This window comes from Peromyscus californicus, unplaced genomic scaffold (genome assembly GCF_007827085.1).
Source record: "Peromyscus californicus insignis strain IS unplaced genomic scaffold, ASM782708v3 Scaffold_10__1_contigs__length_136768540, whole genome shotgun sequence".
Lineage (NCBI taxonomy): Eukaryota > Metazoa > Chordata > Mammalia > Rodentia > Cricetidae > Peromyscus > Peromyscus californicus.
Genome location: NW_026294391.1, coordinates 59,840,439 through 59,858,923, shown reverse-complemented (window position 1 = coordinate 59,858,923; position 18,485 = coordinate 59,840,439). Strand labels below are relative to the sequence as shown.

The following is an 18,485-nucleotide window of genomic DNA, read 5'->3' as shown; positions in this document are numbered from 1 at the left end:
TCTTGAATGAATGAAAAGCATAAATTAACAAAAGGTTAAAGAAGCCCATAATTTTATTCCTCCCACGAATATGATCAAGAAACTAATCTATTTCACTCTTTCCCTTCAGGCTTTGCTCTTGCTAGTCCTGATGGGGTTAAGTATTTCCCATCTTTTTCTTTTCATAATGCTCCTGCTGCTTCTATCATCTTTTCCCCTCCATAGCTGCTCTAATAATAGACTCACTATTGAGCAAACTGCTTCTCCTTGGCATTCAGGAAGCAGGCTCCATGCATATGGTCAATTGATTCGTTTTTAATGCACCTATTATTATGAATTGCCTTCTGGCTCAGACTGAAACCAAACTATGCCCAGTATCTTTTCTCTTCCATGCTTCCACTTTAGCCATCAGAAGGTGTCAACACTCAAATTCATTTCCCAGTAATATGGGTTCCCATCAATACCCTTCTTGATTATGGACAATGAAATCAAAATCTTCTCTGCCTTTGGATGTTTTATTGCTGCTGTTACTGACACTACTAAAGAACCCAGGCTCCTTTTCACAATTGATCCTACTTGGCTATTAGAGCCAAGGTAGTGCAGCGTCATCAGAACTCTTAAGTTATCCTCACAAAGATGAATAAGGAAGAGTGAAGGAGGGAAAGACTATGCACTTGCCTTCTTGAGAATATGCCCAATGTACTATCCATTCTCAAGTACTTAGTAAGATGACTTGGACACAGGGCACAGGGATGATACGAATGGCCCACTGAGTTTCATTTTAGCCAGAAAACTCTGTTGGAGAATAAGAAAAACTTAAGGCAAGGGGGTGTCTTTGACCTAAAGTAGAAAGCTTAAGCAACAGAAGGTCTCTCAGGGGCCATTTAGTCCAGGGAATCCTAAACATCCACCTGCATGCCCGTGACAGTCTGACATTCTGTGCCTATGGTCCATGAGAAAAAGATGTTGCCAGCTGACTTCTTTTAAGACTTTCCTCATTAAAGACTATGTCCTTTGTACATTTCTATATTCTGATGTTAAAATACCATTTCATTAATGCCGTGCTAGTGATAATACATGTTTCCATATGCCTTTGAAAGTTGACATTAAGCATATTTCTTATTTGTTTGCTTTTTTATTATTTTCACATTTGTTTTCTAATGAGAAAGTGGGAGGGAGTTGGGGGGATCTGAGAGGAGTTGGAGGAGGGAAAACTGTTCAGAATATATTGTATGAAAAACTCCAAATTAAAAAATGAGTATTTTTTTAAAAGTTGGTATTATGTTGAGGGCCTTAGACATTGGAGAGAAACTTTACTAGTCTTTAAGATCCAAATTTTGGGGAACCATTGTTTTAGTTCTGTGGTTTTTGTACTTGTCAGTGCATCAGTATTACTAGAAGCCTTGATAAAACCATGTGTTTGTAAGCACCACTTCTAGATATTATGTTCAGAAGTTATTGACTGCAGGGGACCCAGAAATCAATATTTTACAAAACCCTCTAAGTGATTCTAATGTAGCTCTGAGTTAGGAAAACACCACTCTGTTTTTCCCTCTCTTAAAGGAATGAAAGGCGTAACTATTTGGAATGATTCCACTGCGGGCTTGAGTCTGTTAAGAACAGAAGGGAAACATGTTGTCTCATTTGGAATAACACTGAAAACCTTCACTTAGGCTTCTCCATGGCCCATAGTTAGACAAGTCAAATAAAGAGCTACAGGGGCTGTTGGCTATTTACTTGTGAGCCTGGGCAAAGCTGGTGATTCTACAAATAGTAAATAGTCTTTAAAGATCTATTACTCCTGATGTTTGTTGACCAAGTCTGATTTAGAGATTTATAGGAAAAATCACCCGCTTTTGATGCCTGTTTTCTATGCCTCTAATCAATCCAAGCCACTTTCTACACTATCACGACAGTTTTCTCTCCAAACTGCAGCTTATGATGTTACTCTTTGACTCAAAAATCTTCATTGGCCTTCTTGGGTTAGCTTTCTATTATCTATAATGAAATATTCAAGGATCATAAACTCTTAAGGAAGGAAGGGTTGTTTCAGGCCAGAGTTTCAGAGATTTTAGGTCATAGTCATGTGATCCCACTGCCTTGAGTTTGTGTCATTATAGTAGATCCTGGAGTAAGCACATGGCAGAAAAGATGCTTACTTCATAGCAGCCAGAAAGCAGAAAGACAGGGAGGAGCGACAGTCCCAATATCCACCTCAAGGGTGACTTAACTTTCTATCATGGGGCATCGTCCATTAAGGTTCCACTACCTCCCAATACTGCCTGCCAAAAGCTGGCAACCAGGCCTTTAGCACACTGGCTCTTAGAGGACACTTATTGAAATCATAGCACTTACATATCCCAAGTAAAGTCTATAATTCTCTGCATGACATTTACTGATTCTGTGGAGTGGATAGAACTTTATATTGAGGATAAAGAAACAAATTGCTTAAGATTGCACAAGCTAGCCGGGCGGTGGTGGCGCACGCCTTTAATCCCAGCACTCGGGAGGCAGAGCCAGGCGGATCTCTGTGAGTTCGAGGCCAGCCTGGGCTACCAAGTGAGTCCTAGGAAAGGCGCAAAGCTACACAGAGAAACCCTGTCTCGAAAAACCAAAAAAAAAAAAAAAAAGATTGCACAAGCTGGAATAGAATAACCATCATTATTAGAAACCAGGTCTCCACATATCAGTGTTCTGGCCATTAAAAAATACCTGTACCTTCTAAAGAGGGGAGGACTGCTGTGCACCTCATGTATTGCTAGAATGATGGGTTACATAACCCTGTCTCCTGGGTGGGGCACATACTTTGAAATTCACACAAATGGGCAAAGATACCTGTTCTACCTCTTACTGGCTTTGTAAACTTAACTGACTTAACCTCTTGGGTCCTGTTTCCTCATTGCTGTGAATATTATATGAGATCACGTATGTAAATGGCCTAGCATGGTTCTAGGCTTACAGGATATTCTCAGTGAGTGCCACCACCTCCTCCACCCACTACATCCCATTCTAGTGATCTAAACAACCCATTAAAACTAAAAAGGAAATAGAATTTAGACACCGGGAATCAAGATGAGGTGCAGAACTCTAGGTTTTACTCAGTTCTGGGATTGGAAATAGCTCTTTTCAGGGTCTCAGTCAGATTCTTTCTAAGTGGATACCAAGTCTGGATATTCTGAATGGTAAGCCATCCCTGGCTGTAAAGCAAACCTTAAGACACAGTACTCAGGATGTCTATGATTTCTCATTGCTCATGGCTGAAGCATTGTGAAGTTTTATTAAAATGCAAGTGTTCCCTGGGAGAAGCATCATCCATATTAATTTTTTGGCCTGATTAACCTTCACTTTCCCCTTTCTATGAGTAGAGTCTTTCTGTGTCTCTGTACCATGGGGTCAGGGCATCTCTGAAGCAGGAAACCACCTCCATGCCACTTGTTAAAAATCCCACTCAATATTCAGGGCCCATGTTGTACATAGCCTTCCCCCAGAACCCTGCTATAGCTTGGCTAAGTCATAGCCAACAACAAGTTCTAGATCCCTGTGTGGAACCATAGGGAACCCCTGGCTTTTCTGAGTGAAGACTTCCTATAAATTCTAACTTGTATTTGCTTTGCCCCATGACCTTAGGGCAATAAATGACTGACCCTAGTTTTGCTTCAGTTTGGAGGCCACAAGAAGCAGATGATAATATTTGCTACCCATCAATAGGGGACCTGCTTTACTCATTTGCATAATGCCTATTCTTCGGACTGGCATGACCCTGTGATCTGTGAATTTGCCTGATTCTTTTCATGGAACCACAAGCCACAGGACATCCCTATCCTGCCACCCAACTGCGCCTGTTCTCAGGTGCTTAGAGACTGTGTTCATTGGCATCAGATGAAGCCCAGGAGCCCTGAGCTGCATTTCCACCTGTCAGGCAGTTTTTCGCCTAACAGAAAGGTTAATCAAATGCGAGGTAAAAGGGGATCAGCGTTTGCCTCTTGCAAGTGCAAATGCAAACCCTTAGGGAAGGCAGAGTTGCTTGGAATCACCAGATGAGTGAGAATTGAGCTGGGCACCACTGCTCACCAGCAAGACAGTGTCCCCTTTCCCCTTTTCAGGACCCAGGCACTCCCTTGAGAACAAGCCCTTCCTTTCTGAGGTAGGGCTAAGGTCTGAGTCTTGAACATTCAGTGGGACTCCAAGCTTTGTGCTTGAAGTGTGGGTGGAAGAGGGAGGTGGGTGATGGGAAGACGTCCGTTTGCATTGGGGGCTCTTCAAAGCACAAAGCACTCGAAAAGCCGAGGTCCAGGCCCAAGGGACCAGCTTGACCAGGATGTCAAGAGCCGGAAAGCCCTTGACCAAACTAGCAGCTCGATGTGGACCCCATTTCTTGCTCATGAGTCTGAAACAGAGAGCCTAGAGGAACCTGAACTGAGCTCTGTGTCCTGCAGGGGGCCTGCGCCCAGCCCCCTCTGGTGCCACTGTACCTCCCTTCTTTCATGGCCGGGTCCCTGGCCCAGAGTCTGCCCTGGCTGAGCCTAGACCCGGCCCTCTGTGGCTCCTCAGGGCTCCAGGTTGGCACAAACAAAGCCCTGATTGACTGCCCGGAGGGGCGGGCCTCACTGCGGGGCCGCCTCCTCCCCTCAGTCCCGCCAGGGATTTGCCGGGAAGCGCGGGGGTAGGGGGAGACTCTGAGGGGCTCGCAGGTCAGTGGGGGGTCTGAGTTCCAGGTTTGAGAAGATTGTGTCCACCCTCTGTCCGAAGCCCAGGCTGTACCCTCTAGGTCACCCGTCTCGAGTCCAAGTGGGAACACAAGGACTCCCGAGGACAGGGTGGGGTCTGTCACGGACTAGCTCTTGTCTTGGGGTTCCCAGGACCAGCGTAGTTGCTGGTTGCTTGTAAGCAAGGAGGAAGTGAACTCGAGGAACAAGCAGGGTCTTCCTTGTAGGCTGGGGTGTTGACCAGTGTGGGTTCTGGGACCTGCGGGGAGAAGAGGGTAGGGTAACAGGATAGTTTCTGCTCTTTTTGCTAATTTAACTCTTCTTCTAGGCATCTGAACAAGAACAGGATTCAGTAATTTGGAAGGGGAGTTTGGGGGTGACAGCAGCGCCAAGAGTAGGTAGGCGAGTAAGAAGAGGAGGAAGGGCCGGGGAGAAGAGCGAGGTTGTAGCGGCTGCCTGTTGAGGAAGAGGTGGGAGGGAGGAGGAGGGGGAGGAGAGAGAGATGACGTGGGGAGAGGAGGAGGGGGGTTGGACGGGGGAGGAGAAGGAGAGGGCTCGAGGGACCGTCTGTCGCGGGACGGGCTGGCCAGCTTGGGCGCTGGGAGGAGGAGGAGGCAGCGGCGGTGGCAGTGCTCGGAGCGGCAGCAGCAGCAGTAGCAGCAGAAACAAGTACCCGCCAGACAACAGCTCCTCCGGCTCCAGCAAGCCACAGTCAGTCCCCTGGCCGCGATGGCGCTGCCAAGCCCGGCGAGCGAGGAAGCTGAGGGGCCCTGTCAGGAGGCAAACCAGGAATATCAGGAGCCGGTGTGTAGTCCGGTGCCCGAGCCGGAGCCCGATCCCGAGCCCGAGCCGGAGCCCGAGCCGGTGCCAGTGCCCCCGCCCGAGCCTCAGCCTGAGCCTGAGCCTCAGCCCCTACCCGACCCTGCACCCCTGCCAGAGCTGGGGTTTGAGGCTGAGCCAGGGCAAGAACCCGAGCCCACGCCCACAGTGGAGACCCGAGGCACCGCGCGTGGCTTCCAGCCTCCCGAAGGTGGCTTCGGCTGGATAGTGGTGTTTGCAGCCACCTGGTGCAACGGCTCCATCTTCGGCATCCATAACTCTGTTGGGATCCTCTACTCCATGCTACTAGAGGAGGAAAAAGAGAAAAATCGCCAGGTGGAGTTCCAAGCAGGTGAGTGGGACCCACGTGCCCCACCTGGTATTGTGGGCAAGGATGTCTGCCCCCACCATCACCCCCATATCTCTTGGTCTAAGGTGCCCTTTCGAAGTGCCTTTCTCATTCCTTACCCATGTCCTGCTAGGGCATGGGTTGCAGGGCTCTGGGCAACCTGGGCAGTGGAGACCTAGGCTCAAACAGTCCCAAGGGTGAGAACTGGGGCATTCCTTGGTTACAGGCAAAGCGATGAACTTTTTGCCCTGAGACAAATCCAGACTCACCTTTTAGATTGTTTAAAGCACTTTGCCCATGTGTGCTGGGGAAACTATTTGCAGGATCTGGGGGCAGGGGAGGGGAGCGATGTCGTGAAGACAGGAGAGAGAAGGAAGGTTGACGGGCTCTAAGAGAAACACGGAACAACGGGTCTCCGCAGCAGCCCCTGTTCCTTCCGGGGACCAGAGCGGTTTTCTGTCAAAAACCACTTCAGGAATCCTGATGACTCTTCTCTCAGAGTCAAACACATGGTAGGCGTGTGTATCTGTAAGAGAGAAAGGGAGGAGTGCGGGGTGGGGAGGGGGGGGCGTGTGCTCGCGTCTCTGCCTGCTGTGGGTACGGCCCAGCCAGGCAGTGCGGTCGCCTGCTGATCGTGGGGAGCAAGCGGCTCGCTGTGCACTGGAAGCCGAGCCCCAAAGGAGGCAGGGAGGCGGCAAAAAGAGTGGGTCCTGCGGCTCACTCCGCACTTCAGCTGCGCAGTCTCTGGCGCCCTGCACCTCTGGTATCCGATGGGGGCCTCTTTCCGTCCAAAGTTAGAATGTTGGCCCCGCCACTCCAACTTTGGCTTGGAAATGACTTGGTTATCCCTAAGGTTGGGCAGTGTTAGAGACATAGCCCTCGCCTTACAGGCACGTGGCTGTGGGAGCCTATGTGTGCAGACTCCCTAGCATAGAGCCCCTCCGGCGACCTGGGGAAATAGACTCATTCTCTCTGCAAACGAAGCCCCTCAGCAGTTCTGATGAGAGGTTTCTGGAGCTAGCTGGGGGCTTGCCATACCCTTTCATGAAAATCTGTCCCTCTCTTTGGGCTGTCAGGACAGCTGGAAGTGTACATACCACCTCCTCAAGTTCCCTACTTGGAAAAAGTGAAAAAACACAGTGTTCTGGAGCTGCGAGGGTCCTCTCTTGCCAAACTCCAAAAGAGGGGACTTTGGGATTATCAAGTGAAATAGAAACCTTGAATTCTGGGATGACCACTTGTGGGTTACTTTTAGACCTGACCCTCCCACACAGCCTTCAGCTGAGGACGTGTGTTGTTTGCAGCTTTGCTGGACTGTCTGGCCGAAGGGGCTTTGGGACTCTTGTGCCTCAGACCTTGTGATCCACTGGGCCCCACTTGAGGAAATCTCGAGTGTACCCAGCGGCTGTAAATGGCAGTCTCACAACAACCTAGATCATTCGATACCGGAGTGGAGGGCTCCCTGAACTCCGTAGGACAACTCCTGGGTGGAAGACTGCGTCTTCAGTCCCTGGGACCACATTTTTCCTGCGTTGGTGCAGATCAGGGGCTCTTGGGAAAGCCGCCAAGCTAGGCCCTCAGGCTGTTGCCTAGGTTACTGGGGGAGTGGGCACCTGCTGAGAGTTGCCTTGTGGTTGAAGGCAGGCTAGTGGCTTTCAGGGTGAGTGGCAAAGTTCAGGCGGAAACTTAAAGAGAAGCAGTGGAGGCTGAGCTGAAGTTAGGCCCTGGCATTTATGTGATGTGATCAGGCCTAGATCTGGGGCCTTAGGCGCATGCAATGAAACTTGGAAAACCCACTATTTTACCAGGAAGAAGTTCTCTGCTGGGGAACAGACTTCAAAGTAGGTGATCATAGGAGACTCAGGGGGAGGGCTGGCAGGGACTTTCCGGTCAATACCTCACAGTGCAGCTGGAGGGGGCGGTGGTGCTGTGGTCTTCCCAGAGGTGTGGCTAGTGTGTATGCTAACACAGACTAGGTCCTCTGAGGAGCTGGGTTATTGGCGTAAACTATAGAAAGTATAGGTCAGGAAGAGACAGAAAGGAATTTGATATGTCCCGGGTGTCCGAGAAGACTTTGGCGTGGGTCCTTGCTGTAGTATATCGTGATTTCACTGAAGTTATTTTTGATACTGAGCCTCTCAGGAATGCCTTGGGTTTTATTTTGGAAGTCAGTAACACCCTATTACATTCTGTATTTTGCAGAAACATTTCATCCTCAGCAGCACCTTTCTTGAGACCCTCAGCTCTCTGAAGCTGTTAATTGATTTGTCTTTTGGGACAGAGCCTTGCCATGCAGCCCTGTGTGGCCTAGAATTTGCTGGGTAGCCTATAAGTAGCCTTACACTTGTGGGAGTCCTCCTGCCTCAAATTCCCAAGGCTAGGATTATAGGCACATACCACCAGGCCTAGTTCAAGCCACTATTAAGCTCTTGAGATTCCAAATGTCTTTCCTGCATACGCTCTCCTCGGTCTGTTCAAAATTCCCTGGCCGCCTATGCCACAGTCCCGGAGTATCAAACAGATGGGGAAAGCTTAGTATTTTACAACTGTCTTTATCAGCAAGTATTTGCCCAGTAACCAGTCTGGGGGCCACTTAAGGAAGTTGGTGCATTGTCCAGTTCTAGTAATGTGGTGATTTACTATTTGGAGGTACTCTGCAACCCAAACTGGTTTTGGTTAGGACTGGCACTGACATACCATGAAGCTGTGCTGAATGGCTTAACGGGTCCAAAGTTCTGCGGTGCTGAAAGTTCCAGAGAAGGGCAATTTTGATGTCTGAGAGACGATTCCAAACAGGGGCTCTCTGGCACAGGCCAAGGAACAGGTAGAAGGAAAGTGGAATCCAGGCTGTCCTAGGGCAGGTAATATACAGTCTTGGTGGATTCTGTGGGTTTGAGGTTCTGGTGTGCCGCCAGTTCTATATTTTGTTTCCTTTCTTCAGTTCATTTAAGGGAAGCCAATTCTCCCTAGGACCTAGAGAGGACTGGCAGGCAAAAGGTTCCTGGGAGTGGAAACAAATAACTAAGGTCTGGTTTAGGGGGTAAAAAGGGAAGAGATCAAGAGAGAAAGGAGCATAGGCTTTTGTAGAAATAATGGAAACTAGGCATTTCTCTGGCCCAGAAAACACACCAGACAGGACAGGAGGCCGCCAGATAGTTTTGTGGGATATATACAGCAAGCATGGCTTCCTGAGACATCAGCTGAGTATTATGATGGGAAAGAGGAAAAAGAGAGCATTGGTGGCTAGCCCCAGCTCACTCTTGAAATCCTAAGTATAGGCAAGGTTGGGATTTAAGCTCAACAGATAAGGCAGAATTAGCCAGAGGTGCTAACATTGGATCCAAACTAAAGTCTATGTTAAAGTGCTTCAGAGTAGCCCTTGATCTTTCAACCTTGACTTCCAGTCTACCACCGAGCCATACGTGATGAGAAGCACTTTTACTTGGGAGTTTATAAGCATAGTCCTTGGAAATTTCTAAGGAAGGCAAGACTAGAGCTCTCACTACTAAAGAAAGTGGGCAATGGTAAGGAAGGTTCACTACTGGTACAAGAAGGTTTGGGTTGATGGGCCACCCTGGTGGAGACAGAACTTTCTAGACATGAGAAAGACTAGTCTACTATGGAAACTAGGGATTTCTCCTGCCCCGAAAATGCATTAGCTAGGACAGTGATTCCAAATCCCCCGAATGGGTGGGGGCAGAGGCAGAGCAGAGGCAGAGCTCAATGAGTAGTTCTCCTCATTGTAGGGTTTTTAACTTCTTGCTTCACTGTCTCACTGGGTTTCCTGATTCATTGGTAACTTTGAGATTAAGGTATCTTTTGAGTAAATCTGTCAACCTTCCTGGTTTTGGCTGAAGACTTTTGCCTACTGTCCAGCAGAGCAAGATCATGTTAGCTCAGCGATGATCATGGTGCTTCAGGCCATAGGGCCATTGGATAGGCATCTTTCAAACCATTCCTCTTCCTCCTCTCCAACCAAAGTGGGTCCCAATCTGTGACCTTGATTCATGCTGTAAAGAATGAGGATGAGAGGCTGAGGCATTGGAACGCTAAACAAGAAAATGCTTGGTGGAGCTGATAGCTGGGTGAGTCTGTCCAGTGGCCTCAAGTGATCATTCTAAGCGACATCTCCTTCTCCACAACTCCTCCTTCTAGCGGTGTTGGGAAGTGAAACTCATTCTAAAGCTAAAAAGAGCCAGAGCTCAGGTCAGAGCTGAAGCCCCTCAAAGCTGATGGTCTCCATGCTAGCAGCGAGGCAATAACAAGGAGTTGCACAATTTGTGTCCCCAACTTGCTCTGTAACTCAGTTGTCTATAATATGAGAAATGTTAACTCTGGGAACTTTCTCACCTCAACGTTATATCCCTCTAGAACTGTGGGGTAGTTTATTCTTTACTATTCACCTAGCATAAGTTTTGACACCTTCAGGCAAACAAAAACTTGTTAAGCTTCCTGAAGGGGCAGTTAAGTAGGAAAGCAAAGAAAACCACATAGACATCATTCTCCTATTTTATCTGTTTTTAGAAACTGTTGGGCTATTTGGGAACCAGTAAAAAGACTCATTCCTTTTTTGTTCAGTATGCAAGAGCTACTCTGAGCATACACATATTTTCCCCACAATGTCCTTCTCAGCAGAGAATTGAGTTTCCAAAAGAACTCTCTCAACTTGGCCTGCTGTTAGCAGGGTAGGTCTGTATGATGCTCTTTCCAAGTACTTGACTCTGTTCCTCAAAAGCATTGAATTTAAAACATTCCCTCGGGCCTCAGCTTGGACCCCTCTTTTTATTTTTTTTAAAAAATATTTATTTTTATTATTTTATGTGTATGAGTGTTTTGCCTGCATGTATGTCTGTGCATCACATTTGTGCCTGATGCCCTGGTGCCCAAGGAAGTATTCGGCCTCCATGTGGGTGCTGGAGATAGAACCTGGGTCCTTTGCAACAACAAGAAGTGCTCTTAAGCACTGAGCCAACTCTCCAGCCCCCAGATCCCTCTCTTAAAATTGAATTTCCTACTACAGCTTGCTCTCATTTCTCAGAAGTGCATGGTCAATGTGACCTTGCTTTGCTGTTACTTCAGGATGGAAGTGGTAAACAAGATTTCTGAATGCGATACAGAGCTTTCCATTAGGGGGCTTCAGACAGGGCATCTTCGTAGCTGGCTTGAGGATCCCATAGCAGAGCGGCTGCTGCTTGTGATCTTGGAGAAGGTTGTGATGCATGCACGTCATCCCTGGTCAACTTCAGCTTTGCTCTGGGTTTGGCTGAGAGTGTGCCTAACGAGGCAGCAGGCATGGAGTGCTCTTCCTTTATCACGGGATTTTTATTTTCTTGTCATTTGGCAATATTTCTGTGAAGAATCAGCAAGCCGCCAGACTGCTAACATTTGTAGAAGTATGTAAGGGATGCTACCTCAACCTTTTGAGAAGACCAGTTTCTGAGAAGGGTGCCCTGCTCCTCCCATCAACATATTTGGGGTTTGCTGTGTTTTGTTGTGCGTTAAAAGGAAAGAATTGCTTGGTTTTTGTTTGTCACTACACAGAACAGGCTGCCCTCCAACTTGTAGTGATCCTCCTGAGTACTCAGATTACAAGCATGCACAACCACATGTGCAGTGAGACCTTGTTCTTAAAACATGAATGTGTGTGCTCAAGTATACCTTCAGCCATGCATTGTGAATGTTCCATCTGAAACAAGCCTTTCCTCATCTTTCACTAATTGTGACAGAGATACAAAGTATCCAGCCTAGAAAAGATGCTAGGTAAAGAGGGTGGGGAACATGGCCAGCCTGGCCTATATTTCTTGGCCCAGACCCGTTTACTACTCCCCTCACATAATAAATGTTGTGAGGAAACATTTATTCCAAGTTCCACTCAGAATTTGCATTCCCCTTATTCTGCACGCTACCTAGTATTCACATGTTGCGGAGAAGGGAGTTTTGGCCATTCCAGACATCTCTGGCTTCAGGGGTGATAAAAGACCTAAGGGACATGTAGCCATCTGCTCTGAAGGTGGGTGCATTAGCTGCTTATTTGAAATCACTTAATATCCACTTGTGGGTGGAGAATTTAGCCCATTTGGATTGCCTTGAAAGCATGGAGCCTCTTCATCTTAGCAGTCTTGTCTTCCTCTGTTCTCCACTTTTCATGTTTCTGGGGTTGATAAGGGAGGAGGATGTGAGATTGGCTGCCCGAACCACAGTGGCTCAGCTCCCCTCACTTTTCATCATGTACTTTTATCACATTTACTGGCTAGGCCGTCTTCCTCCCTCCCCAGATTGCTCTGTCTCTTTTCTTGTTCTCCACTGCCCAGTTAGAAGAGCAGTTGGAGTTTAGGGTGTTACACAACCTCAACACCATTTGGGGGCCTCAAGACCACCAATAAACATCCTACGGAGACCCCTATTCCGTTTCCTTTTCTCCCCTCTTTGATTTCCACTCTGAGTGAAGGGTAACATTCTACAGAGCACTCAAGGGTACGGAAACCATCACCTCTAGAGTTTTGTGGTAGAATAGCCGCTATGAAACCCTTTGGGTCATTTCCATACCTTCTCTCTTCACAGCCCTAGGCACCCAGCCCAGGAGATAATAGTATAGTTGAGTCGGAGTAAAATTCAATAAATCTTTCCACTTTTGCTTTAAATCCTCAACATCATTGTTCTCTATCTCCTAGAACTCCAGAACTCCAGGTTGGGTTTAGCTTCAGGGTTCTGGTTCATATTATGTCTCTCTTTTTGCCAGCAAAGGATGGACGGTTGGCCATAGAGAGATCAGAGAAGGAAGAAAACAGATACCCGAACCCTCAAGGATAGAAAGAACAAAAGCACTTTAGGGAGGGCAGAAAGAGGAGAGGGTAATTCCTGAGTTCATTGCTTACCTGTTTGGACGAGGCTGGACAGAAACAGTTTGAAAAGGAGATGTTGCTAAATAAGCAGTCCCCATATAGGCTGTTGCCTACCTTATCCTGTGGATCTACCCACCTACCATTTTGCCTCAGCTGTAATGGTTTGTACATGCACCCCTATGTTCAGACCTGTGTGTATATGCGTACAGTTGGGTGGATAATGTCTATCTGGGCCAACTAGCAGAGTTCCTTCGAACATGGTGTCAATGAGATGGAGGTCATGGGTTCAGCCACTTCTTCAAATTACTGAACTCACAAACAAAAGAATTCTTCTGTTGATGGTCCACGTCCTTCATACAGGTATGAAAGAACTGGGTAGAAGACTGGGGATTACTCCCTGCCAGTCCTCTCTGCTACTGGGGCGGGGGGGTGGGGGGTTGGGAGGATGTGAAGCATCTAGCCTAGGGTGGCTGCCTCTGCTGCATTCCACAATGGGATTTCTTTGTCTTTTAGCTCCATACTTCTGCTGAGCACCCTAATAATGGTAGGAGCATAGCAGTGACAATAAGCAACATTTATTTAATGGCAGTTAGTTCTGTGTAAAGTACCATCCTGAACACTTTAATGTACCAATTCACTTTAATTCTCAATATTTCAATCATGTAAGTACCACCACTTCCTCCATTTTGTATCACGTTCAAGTTCATGTGGCAAAAAACAGGATTTGTATCTCAACAGTCTAAGTCCAGAACCCCTGCTTTTTGACCCTGACTTAACACTTAGTGGAGCTGTGGGGCAGCTACCACAGGACATTACTGTGGAATTTCCTCATTCCTGCAGCTTCTGGGCATCTGCTATGACTAAGGAAGATGTGGCTTAGTAAACAAAGGATGGACAATCTTGTGATACAGGACATCATCCTCTCACCACTCACCTCACTCTACCCAGAGTCTATGTGCAAAGAATTATAATTCTTGAGTCAAAAAAGTGTCAGAGAAACTGTCACTTCTTTTTTCTTTGGTCTTGAACTAATCACATAGCCTTTCTAGGGTTCAGCAGTTCCATGTACAAAATCCTCAAGCTGTCCTCAGAAAGTGGTATTTAATTTGATAGTTCTGTCAGGGTGGGATGTGACTGTGTGTTTTTAAAAGTCTTTGTAAATTGTGGTCATTGTTGTTATGATGATCCTTGTCTAGGCCCTAGAAATGGAGTCATTATGCTTTTGTCTAAATGTTTCTCTAAATATCTCCTCCTGCCCTCTCACTCCCCACTCCATCTCTTCCCCATCTTCCCTCCAGATTCTTCTGCAATTTGATGTTCTAAAGCTAAGGACTGGACTGGTTGTGTTTTCTTTGCTCCGCATCTCTAGAAGCCCAAGGAGAGGTGGGGGCAGATCCCAGGTCATATACATTCAAGGAAACAAGGCGTGTGACAATATTTACAACCATTGGCAGGAGCTCTCAAACCCCACTCTGAGTTTTTCAGTCGGAATTGCTAGGGATGTGGGGCGGATGGTGGTGTCACTTCCTCCCGAGGGTCTCTCACAGAGCCTTGTTCTCTTGCAGGTAGTAAGGAAGAAGGAAAGGGATATTTAGGGTCAGAAGGTCTGGGCCAGGGGACATTAAGTTTAGAAGGAGTCTTGCTCCTTTGTAATCAACTTTGGAGTGGACCAACTTCCTTATGTTTTAAACAGGATAGCCCCAAGAGAACAGAGGCCACGGGACTGTGGCCGTCACAAAGAAGGACTACAGTAGTAGTTTTGAGTTTGCACTCCAGTGGCCGCTTAGAAAGCCTACATTAAGGTCGGTTAGTTGTCTAAGCAAATGGCTTTTGTTTTATTGTTGTTTTGTTTTAAGACAGGGTCTTACTCTGTAGCCCAGGTTGTCCTCTAAGGCATGGTGATCCTCCTGCCTCAGACTTTAAATGTTGGGATTATAAGCATGTGCCACCATTTTCTTTCATTGATTGTAACAAAATGTGATCCACACACCCTTCTTTAAGGCAGGAATTTTAAATACACCACAAGTCACATTTTGATTTTCAGTTATTCAAATGTCTTAACTGAAGGCCTAAAGTTATAGGTCAATGGCAGAGCATTTGCCTAGCATAACAAAGGTCCTGGGGTCTGTCCCCAATCTGCCCCCAACCAAGAGATGGGGGAAAGTATGGAGAGACAGAGTGAGTGTGAGAAAGAGAGAGAGATTCCATCTTACAAGTCTATAATCAAGCTAGATATGGAAAGATGTGTCCTTAACCAATCCATTTGTGGTGGAGGTTGGCTTGTATAGAGGGTGAGGAATGAGTGAAAGGAGTGAGTCGACATGCTCCACATGTCACAATCCAATCACTGGCATTATGCTTTCTTACTTAGCCTCAACTTTTCCAAAGTTGATCCTCAAATGCTACTTTGTGGAACTAGATGGTGATATAATTCAAAAGGTACAGGGGTGGAAAGTCTCTCTCTCTCCATCCTGTCTCCCCACTACCCTGTTTCTCTCCCCAAGGCTACCAGTGCTTTCTAGGGTATCCTTCCAGAAATATTCTGTATCTGTACTAGCATTTGAACATATAGCCTGCTTTTGAAGTGCAAATGATGGACCATAATCCACAGTATCTTCTAACCTGCCTTCAAGCTTCAAGGTGTACCATTAAGTCCATAAAGCAAGCCCTCATTCTTTGCTGCAGCCATATCCTATTCTATTCAATGGGTATATCATAATTTATTTAACCAATGTCTTACTGATGGACATTCAGCTCTCTCCAATTTTTAACTATGGTCTTTAGAATCAGGCAGCACTAGATACAGAGGCCTTGCTGTATGGTTCTTGGACAAAGTTTCCAACTTCTTAGATAATTTATTAGTTTTCTAATACATAAAATAACATCATCACTGATGCAGAGGTTAAATGAGACAATGATACAATATGTTCAGGGTCTAATATACAGCTTGGTACCTACTAAGTATCCAGTAAGTGAGACTTCTCCTGGCTCACAAGGCCTCCCGATCGTTCCCCTTCAATTGCACGAATATGTGCTTAATTCAAGTGAATAGGTCTTTACTGTGTGCTAGGCTGACCTCCAGATGAGTCAGAGAAGTGTTCCTTAAGAAGTTTACAACTTCTTTGAGAAGATATAGCATTCAAAATAACCATGGTTATTGCTAAGTGGAAAAAATATGTGGGTATTGAACTGAATGTTGTTATCATTTTCTTGTGGTGATGTGGGCAAAGAGAGAAGAATGTGGAATGAGGGAAAACTTGCTGGTAGGGTTGGAACTTGACATAGGGTTTAGCTACGTGGGGATTGGGCAAAGGTAACAGTACAGGAGTGGAGAATTAGACAATTTATGGCCAGTCGTGGTGCTGCAGGCCTGTAATCCTAGCACTTGGAAACCGAGGGGGATCAGTTCAAAGCCAGATGGGGCTGCATAGCACTACTTTGTCTCAAACAAAACTAAACTAAAAACCAGAACACAAAATTAGACAATTTGGTTGTGTCTCAGATTCTGGGTTTGTTTGTTTTGTTTTGTTTATGTGGGGTTTTTGTTTTTTTTTTTTTTTTTTTTGCCCTCTGAGAGTCCAGTGAGTCACTGTTCCCCATTAGGCCCTACCCAGCAGGTAGGGTGGGGTGGGGTGTAAGGATAGGAGAAGAAAAACTACTGAGGACATTTGGGGAGAAGGGCACAGGGCGGGGGGATGTCTGGGCATCGGGCCACAAAATGAGATGTCTGAAAATGGCTTGTGGCACAGCAGCCTGGGCCACACCACCTGCTTTTCTATGTCAGCAGCCCAGACATTTCTCCTAAGCATTCTGGGGCCAAGAAGAGCATAGTAGCAGAAGCTCTCAGACTCTCAGCCTAGGTCCCAAATGGTCTCCAGATCCGATGAGTCCCAAGAGAAAGGGGCTCGTTGAGTTGCAACAGTCATCTCTTACTGGGCACATTGTAGTTAACGTCTCAGTTTTTTAAATTCGTGGAACAGACAGTTAAGTGAAAACATTTAAGCTTGTCATGTACCAGTGTCTTTGGTCACATCAAGTGCTACATTGATGGGATCTGGTAAATGAAAAATTAATATGATATGTATCTATTAGGGGAAAGTTCACTGTATGGAAGAGCTGTGTAGAATTCCTGGTCCCCTTTTATAGGGGCAAAAAATAGACAGGAGACCAAAGGCAAATGAATGACCTACAATCATGCTTTCAGTATTTAACAGAGCTGGGAGTAGACAGTGATTCTAACCCAGGTCTTCTAATTCCATGTTCCATGGGAGTAGAAATGCAGGATTTTTCTGAAAACTGCAACAGAAATTTTGCTAAACTTGGTAGCAGTATGAAGTTTAAATGTATGGGTAAGGGACTGGAGAGTTGACTCAGTGGTTAAGAGCACTTGTTCTTTTGAAGGATCCCAGTTCGATTCCCAGCACCCACATGGAGGCTCACCACTTCCTCAGACACCAGGCATGCATATGGTGCACAGACATACATGCCGGCAAAGCGCTCATATAAATAAAATAAATTAAAAATATAAACAAACAAATAAATCCTTTTTTAAGTGTATGGGTAAGAACAATATATGAAGTATGGCAAAATAAGCAAACAGGAGTCATGCCATTAAGGACATAGAAACAAGAGTTATGGAAGGAAAGGTTCAGGCATAACTAAGACTCTGTGGCTGGGACCCAGAAAAATGCTGTCATCAGTGAGGAGAGAGGGGAAAGGGAGGAAAAAGGAGAGGAGGAGAGGAGAGGAGTTCTGTTAGTGAATGCTTTGCGACCTTGCTAAGCTGCTTTTCCTTTCCAGACTTCAAATTTCTGTCCTTATGAAATGAGAAATTTGGACCTATGACCAGTTTCACAAGGAGACTTTGGGCATGATGATGATGGGGCACGGCGAAGTGGTGAACAAGAGAACTTTGATGAAAATGAAAACATAGTCTCACAGATGTGAGGAAAGACAACTTTCAGAGACAGCAACTATCCCAGAGTCTCATTCTTATATCCTTGAAGAATTCCATCAAGTGAGGTAAAGAGGGAAGGCAAGATGGTTTAGCATGGAGGGACACTTGCCACCAAGCCCAGAAATCTTCAGTTCCACCTTCAGGACCTACATGGTGGAAGGAGAGAACTGGTTTCCTGTGAGTTATACTTTGATTTCTACACATACCATGGCAGTAGGGCAAACATGCACACCCGCACGCACACACACACACACACACACACACACACACACACACACACACACACGCATGCACACGCGCGCACACACACACACATATGCAAATAAATAAATAAATGTAATAATTTTTAGAGAGAGACGAGAGGAGACTGTACGTGTGTATGCATGTGTGTATACTTGTGCAAGTGAGAAAATACCTCAATGCACAAATGGCATTTGCTAGAACCAATTATGACATACTGAGTTAGCATTGTAGGAAATCTTTCCTGAATAACCTCTGCTCTAAGACCACTTTCCAGGGACTAGAGAAATGGCTCAGTGGTTGAGAGCACTTGTTACTCTTGCAGAGGACCCAAATTCAGTTCCCAGCAGCCACATGGTAGCTCATAACCATCTGTAACTCCAGTTCCAGGGCAGTGCCCTCTTCTGCCCCCTAAGGGCAGTCATAGTGCAGAGACGCATGTGCAGGCAAAACACTCATACACATAAAACAAAATCAATAAATCTAAAAAAACAAACAAAACCCATTTTGCTTTCCAGATATCAGAATGGTCTTATTATTTAAAAGAAGTTTGTGTTTTGTGTGTGGGGGGTGCCCTTTCTTAGAGCCAGCTT

General features: G+C 46.2%; 1 protein-coding gene across 1 annotated transcript in view; it reads left to right on the top strand.

Annotated features, from left to right (window-relative positions):
- The first annotated feature begins 5,230 nt into the window (after positions 1–5,230).
- Slc16a2 (solute carrier family 16 member 2) overlaps positions 5,231–18,485 on the top strand; it is a 120,342-nt gene continuing 107,087 nt past the window's right edge. The window contains exon 1 of the mRNA XM_052734357.1: positions 5,231–5,856. Within this exon, the coding sequence (XP_052590317.1) occupies positions 5,415–5,856 (442 nt within the window). The 5' untranslated portion in view covers positions 5,231–5,414. The remainder of the gene's footprint in view (positions 5,857–18,485) is intronic.